This window comes from Lepidochelys olivacea (genome assembly GCF_965140295.1).
Source record: "Lepidochelys olivacea isolate rLepOli2 genome assembly, chromosome: 9".
NCBI lineage: Eukaryota > Metazoa > Chordata > Testudines > Cheloniidae > Lepidochelys > Lepidochelys olivacea.
Window position 1 is genome coordinate 81056976 of NC_140419.1, and position 12088 is coordinate 81069063.

Sequence of the window (12088 nt, forward strand, 5' to 3'; positions counted from 1 at the left end):
CACTTTACCTCAGGAATATACCGTCTTGCACTGCTGAAGATGAGCAGTGCAGATTTATTAATTGGTTCACCACTTCATCAGTGCAGGTGAGTCATTCATTGTAGCTCCCTCCCTGGACAATGGCTGATGTCTGTTCAACAGCACCCCCTTGGTTGTTGATTACCTCCGTTGTCAATGTCTCTGTATAGTTGGTATCTGGGTGCCTCCCAAACCCACAGCATATTTTAGTGAAAACCATACAACACAATTCTTATAATTTCATATGTATTGGTGATATGCATATTTAGATAGAACAGTGTCTTTCAGCTGATCATAACCTTTTCCCTGCTACCTCACATGGCATACTTTATATGCAATATCACAGTTATATACAGATGAGGAATATGGGGGTTATAAGACACTTCCCTAAGGTATAGTGTGTCACACCCTCATTATGTTGTCCACCAATTAGGCCTAATATCCAACATACAAGCTTTGGCTCATTAACTTCCAGCTCCACGTCTTCTGTTTTTAGTGAGCATAATTTCAACACAGACCTTGAATCGGATCAATTTGGCCTTTTTGTTTAGTTATTCAGTTATTCGATCTCCCTTTTGCATTGTTTTCCATCCACATTTGTTGTTATAGGTTATTATGGCATTTTATGAACTTCCACATACTTTTAACAGTTGAGTGCATGATTAAGGTAAATTTGGAGGCCCAATTATTACAACAGATAGAAGTCCTTAGGCAGAAGAGCAATGCATTTGAGAGGAGGGTGGATAATTGTCTCCATAGAAGCACAATCCACTTGAGACTCCCAAAGCTCTTGAGAAGATTAGAAGCATGAGCTGGAATTTTTCACTAATTTGTCCACGTGACAGAAGCTTTACAGTTAAACAGAGACCAGGCTTAGAACCATCCCCATCAAATTTTAGCGTGTCCCTCCAAGCAATAAATATTCCTGATTTTGATCTTTTCTCTACAGTAAACTATTGTGTGTTTCAGGCTGCCATATGTCGCTGTAGCCAGCCTCTCTCTGGTTTCAGTGCTCGCTGTGTGGAGGATGAACAGATGCTGCAGGCAATTAGACAAGCCAACCCAGGGAGTCCCTTCATGTATGTTGTAGACACAAGGCCAAAGGTATCACTTAATGGGATTTGTGGATGTTCCTAAAGTTCACATCTGTTATGTCAACACTGCTTCCAATGGATCATGGTTTTCAGATCTCTAACCTAGTATAGTATGAGGAAGCTCTGCTAAAATTATGGTGGGGGATGTCAGAGGCCACTCCTTCCTTCCCCAAGAAACTGGTGTCCACCTCACCGCTCCTTAATGATGAACTCCGTGTCCAGCTGCTGTTCTTGGTCCTAATGTCTCCCCTCCTCCCATTCGTTTGTGTGAGATCAAACTGCGGTGATCATAGGGGCACTCGTTCCTAGAGTATACCAGATTATCTGACGTTATAGTTAAGAGTAGCCCAACTTTAATGACCTTTAGTGGTTGACTGAGGCAGTGGAATGGGTCCCAGTACAGAGGTTAGGCCCCGAGTTTATCATTGACATGGAGAGGGGAGTTTAAAGTACTGGTTGCACAAATCCGAAGTGCTAGTATTGGTGTGGCTCAGAGGCACAGTGGCCTTCAAGGATTATCTGGTTTCATACAGTCTGAAGAGGTGCAGTTCCTGCAATGTTCTGACATAAAAGTAATTTTAATGAATATTGCAGTGGAGAGCATAAAAGTTGCTAGTGCACTGTGAAACCTGCCATTACAGTATACGGAGTTCCTTTTACCTCAGTAATGGCACTTCAGGGCTAAAACGTCACTGTTGGGATGTTGGCTCAGTAATAGCTCTGTCCTAGGTGATTGGGAAATGCTTGCATGAAGTTGCACTGAAACATCTAATGATTACGTCTTGAGACATAAATAGCTTGAAAACAAGGTGAGATGTCTGCATCTGTTGTGGACCTATTCATGAAGAGTTCTAGGCATAAGGAAATTGGAACATAAGGATTTGCATGAGGATATCCAACTACAAAAAAAGCAGCTCTATACTGCTGGCCATTTTGAATCTGAAGTCGTGAGCTCATCTACTATTAGGGGATATTGGCATGGCCTGTATTAGACTGGAAATGGGACACACAAGGTGCAGATCAGGTGTCGCCTCCAGGTAAACATAGAGGATGTTTCAGCAAGTCTTCGGCTGTTGAGTATGGTGTTTCCTAGAGCTAATTCTGTTGTGCTATTTGTTCCATAATCATTTGTTTGTAGTAACATTGATCATAATACATTCATCTGGCATTTGTGTGGTGCTCATGTACTTTGACAGGTGTTCCATCGACATTTATGATTAAATTAATGGCTATGTAGTGATAATCCTCTCGATGGCAAGGGAGGAGATTATATTTAGCCACGTTTCTCCCTCTCGCCAGCCAGTGTTTAACCTGTTTAAGGAGAATGAAATAACCTAGATTTATTTTCACTATGTGCTACTAGGCTTGTGTTTCTGAATCTCTCTACCTCATTCCTTTCCATGGAGGCAAACTACTCCACTTCCAAAATCCATGGATTTGGGATTGAGAGTTAAAACTGAGGTCCTATTCACTTGTGACCATTCTAGATTTTATGGTAACTTTAGTATGGGCCTGGCTCAATTCCATTCTGGATAATCAACATCCCTTTTCCTTAACTTCTTCCTGCAACTTCAATTGAATACTGTATTCTTGCTGTTGTAAACTTACACATTGTTGCGGTTTGCTAATAAGCAGCTGCCATGTTCCACCTCTGAGTTGGTTGCATTTTAGTGATAGATTAAACAAACTCTCTTTATTTTTTTTTTCAAGTGCTTTGGAATCCTTTTATTATTTTTGCAGCACCATGCACATTTATGGTGGTTTATAAAAATATTTCTGCTAGATGAAAGATGTGTTCAAATGTAACTATTGCTTTTATTTGTTGCTTTTTTTTCTAGCTTCTCAATTAAAAAGAAAATGAATCTCAGTTGTGATAACAGTGAAACTTCTATAGTCAAACAAGCTTTTGGTACTACTTTGTGTTAGGCAGCTTGAAATTGACATCCAGGTTCTTAAGCCTTTGCCTAGTGTTAGTTGACTGCACACACGTAATTTTAGTAAAACGATTGGAAACAATTAATGGGCAAAAATAACCAAAACTAACAACGTTCCCCACCACTCTCACTTTTGTGAACTTGCTTTGCCTGATGTTCTGGAAGATGAAAAGCATTTGTGAGCCAGGTTTGCTTATGCATTTTTTTCACTTGATTTCTACAGTTAAATGCCATGGCAAACCGAGCTGCTGGTAAGGGTTATGAGAATGAAGATAACTATGACAACATTCGCTTTAAATTCATCGGCATAGAAAACATCCACGTGATGCGGAGCAGCTTGCAGAAACTCTTGGAAGGTATGGCACTTGCCTTTGTCCCTGTGGTGTTGGTTGCCACCTATTGACGTAACTCGCACTCCACAATGGACACATCCTGTGTACATAACTGCATGTGCACTTCGGGGCATGGGACAGAAAAAAGATAAGGAGAGTAAATATCTGGCTTTGTGCTAGTCTTATAGAAAAGGCTCAAAGTGTTACAGTATTTTAGCTGATGTTAAAATGTTCTTTAAAAACTTGTTGGTGAAAGAGACAAGCTTTCGAAGAAGAGCTCTAGGTAGGCTTGAAAGCTTCTCTCTCTCACCAACAGAAGTTGGTCTAATAAAAGATATTACCTCATCCACCTTGTCTCACTAATATCCTGGGACTGACATGAGTGCAACAATACTGCATACTTTAAAAAAGGATCTGATAAGAGGCATTGTGTTCAGTTTTACCATGCATCTAAAATAAAAGCTAATATTTAGCAAATTTTGTCATTAAAAGTAAACAATCAACCACATACAAAAATAAAATAAAAACAAACAAGTAAGATGATCATAGCCTTTTACCATTAAGCTGATCATTAGTTAATTTATGAAATACTGAAATGCAATTGAAAGAAGTTATTTTTATTTGGGTTATTTTGGTATGAGTAATCTGTGATGTGAGAGTAGGTTTCAGAACTCTCCTGCAGGAGAGTTAACAACTTGCACTATGTAGTTTTTATTTTTTTCATTTGTTTTTAAATGTGAATGCACATTCTCAGGGCCTTGCACAGCTATTTGGGATGAACTTGAGGGGACACTCTTCTGGACCAGTGGAGATTAGGGGTCTGATTCTCCTCTCATTTATACTGATGTAAATTGGGAGCCATGCCATTGAAGCTAATGGAGCTGTTCTGGTCTAAAACTGAAAGGGGATTCAGACCCTAAGTGAAGAAAGGGAAGAGTGAGAGTATTGATACAGTACTTCCTGCTGGCTTATTCACTATAGTATTAACATCCTTCTGCTGGCAGAGTCTGGGGAACGTTTTGAAGCTGATACTGTAAGTCCTTCTGTCTTGTCCCATTGCCTAGAATTGTGAGGCATATAATACAAACACAGTCATTCAAAATATATAGGAGGTTAATATTTGGGTTGTCAGTGTAATGCTATGGAGTGATCGAATAACTGATGCCCAGATCAGCTGGTCTGGTAGGATCCAGGGTTTGGTATTGGCCTTGGAGAAAAATCAGGCTAGACGGAACAGGGGGTTTGGCATATGCAAAAGTACTGCTCTAGTCAAGAGGACCTGATGCTGGATGATTTATTTTGGAGTGGGTGAAAAAGCAGAATAAATGCTAGTTTATTCTTATTTTATCCCCTTGGCTAGAAGGCCTTGACAAAGATAGTGTGTCTCAGAGGTTCTGAGGAACTATTGAACTATAACATTATAAGCATTTTCTACCATGCTTTTCACCATATTATCCGAGCCCTCTTCAAGGTGAGATACATCATTTACCCCTAGAAATTAGAACTCCCCATCTTTCTCTAGTCAGTTTCTTATAGTGATTATATGCTGGTGGTGTCTGAGTATGTGTGATGTTCTATAATGAAGGGATGGGTAAACACATAAAACCTTAAATCACCTGCCTTGGTTGAAGAGAGCTCTTTTGAAATGAGATTTTGATTATAATGGTGAAAGGAGGGAAAAGATACTCCAGGCTTAAATGCTAGAGCCCTCTGCAAGCTAAAGAATTTTAATTGTGTTTACACACTCAAACACACTATCCATAGTGTGTGATCTCTTTAAAGAGAGAAAATTGATTCCTGTATTTCAGTATTCAGAGAACATTAGCTTTCAGGATCAACCAAGCTGTGTCACTATTATTCAGTGGAGGAGGATTAGCATTGATGGACAGGAGGGGTTGAGAAAATCATGGTTACTGTGCATTTCATTTGAGAAATCTCTGCCAATTCTTTTGTTTGTGTTTTCAGTGTGTGAAACAAAATCTCCCTCAATGAGTGACTTTCTTACTGGACTGGAGAACTCAGGCTGGTTACGGCACATTAAAGCTGTAATGGATGCTGGAGTCTTTCTTGCTAAGGTATAACTTTCCCCAAGAGAAATTTATTTTTTTGCACGCGCACACACACACACACACACACCCCTCCTCCTCCTGTTAGTAATGACAGCTGTGAAATAGTTGCCCAAGAGAAGTGGGGGAAGCCCCATTGTTTGGACACTTAACACTAGATTGGACTCTCTACCTGAAAATGTAGAAAATGAGCCTGCAATGGTAAAGACATAGACTGGGAGACCTAACTGTCTCTTTGTGTGTGTCTTGTGACTATAATATAGTGTTTTCCTACATGGATTGAAACTGTGACCTATCCAGTATATTCCAACGAGCAACATTACCTACTGTTCATTTGTTCTCAATTTTATTTTACTTCAATTTGAATAATTAAAAAAGATGCCTAGGTGCCCTGATGTGTAATTAATGTTGCAAACAACTCATAACTTTTCTTAACACTTTCACTAGTTAGCAAAAATTGTGGTGTTCTAAGTGAGGGTTTTTCTGAGTGTGTTTGTCATCTCCTGTCACTATATGCTATATGGATGGCATAATTTTGAACTTTTAACACCGATCTCTTTTTCCATGGGCTATTGTAAGGCGCATGACTTTTCTTCTGATCAAGTGGAAAGAGCAAATTTGCTGCCGCAAACAGATCTTCAGTAACTGCAAAGGGAATGCAGTAAATGATTGGTAGAAATCAATTGCCTTGCATAAGTATTCTCTCTTCTCTGGGTTGCTCCATGGTGAATTCCTTTCTCTTTTTTTTTTAAAAAGAGGAATGATTTTGTATTAGTCTTCTGCTACCGGTACAAAGGAAGAGAGACACAAATATGGGAGGAAGTTGGGGTGATGATCTTCCTCTGTCCCCTAATTTTCCTTGAAAATTCCCAGTCCCAGGGTAGCGATAGGGTCAACTTTCCTCATTTACATCCTTCTTTAAGATTTCTTCCCCCTTAATGCCCACAAGAAGTGTCAGCAACAAATACAAATACATATTATATGGATATGAATATACACATGCCAAGTAATTGCATGTTCATATTTCTGAAATCTGTGTCCTTCCTCATCCCGACTCTTCCTTGCTGTTTGTTACCTCCCACCAACTTGTGTAACATTTCAGGTTAAATTGAAAACTCTTAGAGGTGAGGGCCACGTCTCTGTATTTGTTCTGTAATGTGCCGATTGGAAACTCTATTAAAGATAAATCAGACTTTGTGAGATGAAGGGATTATGTTTAGTTACCACAACTACCAAGCTGTTAAATTGTGTTCTGTTTTATTCTCTTCTTGGCAGGCAGTGAAAGAAGAAAAAGCCAGTGTCTTAGTCCACTGCTCAGATGGGTGGGATCGTACAGCTCAGGTCTGTTCACTGGCTAGCCTCCTCTTAGACCCGTTTTATAGAACTTTTAAAGGACTCATGGTAAGAACAGATATGCTTTGGGTTTTAAAAATGAAATATGCATTGTAGCGTTGTGAAGCGTTTGGAATGTAAACAAGCCCTGATTAAACACTTTAGATCAGTGGTTCTCAAAGCCTGTCTGCCGCTTGTTCAGGGAAAGCCCCTGGCAGGCCAGACTGGTTTGTTTACCTGCTGCATCCGCAGGTTCGGCTGATTGCGGCTCCCACTAGCCACGGTTTGCTGCTCCAGGCCAATGGGGGCTGCAGGAAGGGCAGCCAGCATGTCCCTTGGCCCCTGCTGCTTCCCGCAGCCCCCATTGGCCTGGAGCGGCAAATTCTTCTGATTCTGATCAGGACCACTGGGTGCTAATATAATATAAAAGACATTTTTTCATTTTTGTAACATCCAAAATGTACCTTACGAATCATAAAAGTGTAGTCATTCCCAGGTGAATATAATAAATACCCGAAAAAGATCCCGAAACCATTAAAACAAAATAATGTATTTGCCAAAGAAATACTGCATGTAGGTGTATGGGTATCTTCTGCTCTTTAAATCCCTGGATGACGACTTCTGGGCTGACTATGTAATATGGTCTAAAAAGGTATTCCTTTAAGGCACCGATTCATTTATTCAGTGCATCACTGTACATGTCCTTGCTAAGCTAATCCCATACATTTTCTTTGATAAGGGTTTTATGCAGGTTCATACTTTTCTAAAATAGAAACATCTCAATTAAGTAAACAAAAAAAATCCAGCTATATTTAAGGCCAGAAATTAAGGCCTGTACCATTTGATAGAATACTCCTTACATTCCCATTTATATGTTCTTAAAAATAAAATTTTCAAGGTATTTTTGGGTCTCTTCAGAATGAAGTAGCTGTGTAGTGGAATAAACAGTGATGGTTCTCGCATATACCTCAAGAAAAATGTCCAGATGTCTGGTCTGTGGGGTTATGTTTTGAAAGGGTTTACTTGTCTCCTGGGGGTAGTAATGCATTTATTGAAATTAATTCTTATGTTAATAAAGCAAAATCACCAGCAAAGTGACAGCACAAAGATTCTCAATAAGATTCAGAATAACCTCCTATCCCAGCAATAGTCTAATACTGGTGATGGAGGATTGTTCCAATTCCATAAATCATCTTATAATTTTCATCAACCTTTTATGATAAATAGGCAGGGTACGACAGATACTATCCACTAAGCCTAGCTAGAAGAATTCTGTGGTATTGAGGCATCATTTCACTTTTTTCCAAGCAACTTAATAGTTTTTCATTTACTTTCTCTCTCTCTTTGAAACTGAAGGTTCTAATAGAAAAGGAATGGATTGCGATGGGCCACAAGTTCTCACACAGGTAAAAGCAGATTATACTCGAGGTGGTAACAGGAGGGAAGGGTTGAAGGTAAAATGCAACCTGTATGTGCTTAGAGTAAGGGGCATTTGCTCTTTTTGAATTGGAATCCTTAGGGTTCATCAACTCTTGGGTTTTGTGCATGTTTTCCTATATTCATTGATTTACAAAATGAGCAAATTATTTAATCTCTACACTTCCATTTCTCTATCTGTACAATGGGTTGATATTACATTGATACTGGGTGTGAAACATTCACGTTTTGGAGGGGCTTTTTGCCTCTGATACCCTTCTGTGTTGACTGGGCTAGGGGCAAAACCCAACAAACATTTACAGAGTATTTGCAGCTTTAACTTCAGCTCACAATTCTAGTACTAACCAATTTAAGACTTGCATTCCATGGGTTTATAAAAATGTTGCTCTCTAATTGATAATCCATTTGTACTGCATGGTAATTTAATTAACAAATGAAAAATACAGAGATTTACTTGGTCCAGACTAACACTAGGAAGAAATAGCCTGATTATTTTATCACATTAAATGGTGAAGAACTGAGGTTCTGTACTGAAGTGAACTTTGTTTAACAATTGTCTCAATATGAAAATACTCTTGTTTAAAAGTGTAGTCAATAAATATTTTTTCTTAGAGTGAGACACACCTGAAGAAAAGCCCATTTAGAGATCCACATAACATTACCTTATAAGGACTTATCCAAAGATGAACTGCAGCCCAAACAAACATATCCCACAGTTCTTCCCTCTGTGGGAAGAACTGTTTTCACCTTGTGTTTTTCTAAGACCAGAAACTAAATGTGCCTTTCACCAGTATTGTAAAGGAAGGACAGCATAAAATTTAAATTACTTTTTGCACACTTTGTCAAGTTCTTAGGGAAGAGTGAAATTTCATCATCGCCTAGGAACATAGGATGAGATAGTTATTCTGCCCCTAGTCATGGCTGGTGCACGATGCTTCATGGGAAGGTGAATTTCCCCTTTGTAATTTGGTTAGCTGCATGATACTGTAGATGGAATGAAGGAGTCCAGGCTGTGACTTTGTCCCCTGAATGTATTCAGCTTGCTCTCTGTAGCAGGAGACCATGTTGCCATTAGCTTGGAAAAAATAGTACTGAACAGTTTGTTTGCCCCAAGCAAACTTGCAAAAGTTGCTACTTGTTTCTGTAGAGTTGAAGGCAGTGTCCCTTTCCAACCCACTGGCTTTCCTGGCAGTGGTGGAATGTTCAGTGCCAGAGTAGGAGAATTGCCTGCTTTGCTAAACTGTTGTGAACCCTCCTTTGTTCTGGTCCTTTTGTTTCTGGATATACTAAAAGGAAAAATAATCCTTTCTTACCTAGAAAAATTTTGCAAAATTATATGAGGTGTTCTGAGCCTCATCTAAGCAATAATGTTCATTGAATGATTGTCCGTATGGATTCCAGTCTTTGTGTGCAAGTTGGATTATTTTGGCCAGCAATGTCTGTCGAAGCCCTGCCTGTGCCCTAGGTCCTGCGCACCCTCCATCCAAGGGCATAAAGTGCAGAACAGGCCCAACCACCCCTCGGTTTTTTCTTACCGCCCATTGCAGCAAGATGGAACCCATGCAGTATCTGCCCTTTCCCAGAGCACTGTGGTAGTGAAGTTTTTCACATGCCTAGTCACCCATTGGCAAAATATATATTTTAATTAAATACATTTGTTAGTATAGAGTATGGAGAGATGTGGGTGGTACTAGCTTCATGGCAGAAACTAAATCACCAGTATTTAAGATCTGTCCCCTGTGTGATTCTTTGCCTATTAATGACGGGTTCTCCTATTGCCTATTCTGCACTGGAGATAGAACACGGTTCTGCGATGTGTCTATTTGACACACTTTTTCCAAATGCACTCGGAGTAAGGGAAGCCTGTCTGAAGCTGTTCTTCCTTGAGATTGATACAAGATTCCTCAGACACTGAGGCCTGGTCTACACTACGGGGTTAAGTTGAATTTAGCTGCGTTAGGTCGATTTTAAAAATGACCGCATCCACACAACCAACCCCGTTCCGTCGACCTAAAGGGCTCTTAAAATCGACTTCTATAATTCTCCCCGATGAGGGGAGTAGTGCTAAAATCAACCTTGCTGGGTTGAATTTGGGGTTGTGCAGATGCAAATAGACAGTATTAGCCTCCAGGAGCTATCCCAGAGTGCTTCAATGTGGCCACTCTGGACAGCACTGTCATAAATATAAAGGGAAGGGTAAACCCCTTTGAAATCCCTCCTGGCCAGGGGAAAGCTCCTCTCACCCGTAAAGGGTTAAGAAGCTAAAGGTAACCTCGCTGGCACCTGACCAAAATGACCAATGAGGAGACAAGATACTTTCAAAAGCTGGGAGGAGGGAGAGAAACAAAGGGTCTGTGTGTCTGTCTATATTCTGTCTTTGCCAGGGATAGACCAGGAATGGAGCCTTAGAACTTTTAGTAAGTAATCTAGCTAGGTACGTGTTAGATTATGATTTCTTTAAATGGCTGAGAAAAGAACTGTGCTGAATAGAATAACTATTTCTGTCTGTGTATCTTTTTTGTAACTTAAGGTTTTGCCTAGAGGGGTTCTCTATGTTTTGAATCTAATTACCCTGTAAGGTATCTACCATCCTGATTTTACAGGGGGGATTTCTTTATTTCTATCTACTTCTATTTTTATTAAAAGTCGTCTTGTAAGAAAACTGAATGCTTTTTCATTGTTTTCAGATCCAAGGGTTTGGGTCTGTGGTCACCTATGCAAATTGGTGAGGCTTTTTATCCAACATTTCTCAGGAGAGGGGGGGTGCAAGTGTTGGGAGGATTGTTCATTGTTCTTAAGATCCAAGGGTCTGGGTCTGTAGTCACCTAGGCAAATTGGTGAGGCTTTTTACCAAACCTTGTCCAGGAAGTGGGGTGCAAGGTTTTGGGAAGTATTTTGGGGGGAAAGACGCGTCCAAACAGCTCTTCCCCAGTAACCAGTATTAGTTTGGTGGTGGTAGCGGCCAATCCAAGGACAAAAGGTGGAATATTTTGTACCTTGGGGAAGTTTTGACCTAAGCTGGTAAAGATAAGCTTAGGAGGTTTTTCATGCAGGTCCCCACATCTGTACCTTAGCGTTCAGAGTGGGGGAGGAACCTTGACAAGCACTTTGAACTCCGATGCATTAGCCAGGTACACAGGAAAAGCCCCGGGAACTTTTGAATTTCATTTCCTGTTTGGTCAGCATGGCGAGCTCAGCAGCACTCAGCAGCACAGGTGACCATGCAGTCCCAGAATCGCAAATGAGCTCCAGCATGGACCAAAAGGGAGACACTGGATCTGATTGCTATACGGGAAGAAGCATCTGTGCAGGCAGAACTCCGATCCAAAAGAAGAAATGCAAATATATTTGCCAAAATCTCATAGGGCATGTTGGACAGAGGCTACACCGGGGACATACACCAGTGCCGCGTGAAAGTTAAGGAGCTCAGGCAAGCCTACCAAAAGATAAAGGAGGCAAATGGTCGCTCCGGGTCAGAGCCCCATACATGCTGCTTCTGTGAACAGCTGCATGGCATTCTAGCGGGGGACCCTACCACTACCCCACCACTGTCCGTGGATATCTGCAAGGGGGGAGTCTCACGCCACACAGAGGAGGATTTTGTGGAGGAGGAGTAGGATGAAGAGGAGGAGAATGCACAGCAGGCAAGTGGTGAATCCATTCTCCCCGGCAGCCAGGACCTTTTCATCACCCTGGAGCCAATACCCTCCCAAGGCGGGATCCCTGACCCTGAAGCCGGAGAAGGGACCTCTGGTGAGAGCACATTTGTAACTACAGTACAGGGTTTAAAAGCAATAGTGTTCATGGTCACCTGGTTGAAATAGGGGAATTTTTGTAAGGGAACAGTAAAAGGACCCCATTCATGCTGGGCTGTT

General features: G+C 40.8%; 1 protein-coding gene across 2 annotated transcripts in view; it reads left to right on the forward strand.

Moving 5' to 3' along the window:
- The window catches only part of MTMR8 (myotubularin related protein 8), a 38635-nt gene that overhangs the window by 14297 nt on the left and 12250 nt on the right, over positions 1-12088 (forward strand). For both annotated transcript variants that reach the window (XM_084639063.1, XM_084639064.1), the window contains exons 6-10: positions 988-1122; positions 3270-3402; positions 5344-5453; positions 6720-6845; positions 8133-8182. In XM_084639063.1, the coding sequence (XP_084495189.1) occupies positions 988-1122; positions 3270-3402; positions 5344-5453; positions 6720-6845; positions 8133-8182 (554 nt within the window). The remainder of the gene's footprint in view (positions 1-987; positions 1123-3269; positions 3403-5343; positions 5454-6719; positions 6846-8132; positions 8183-12088) is intronic.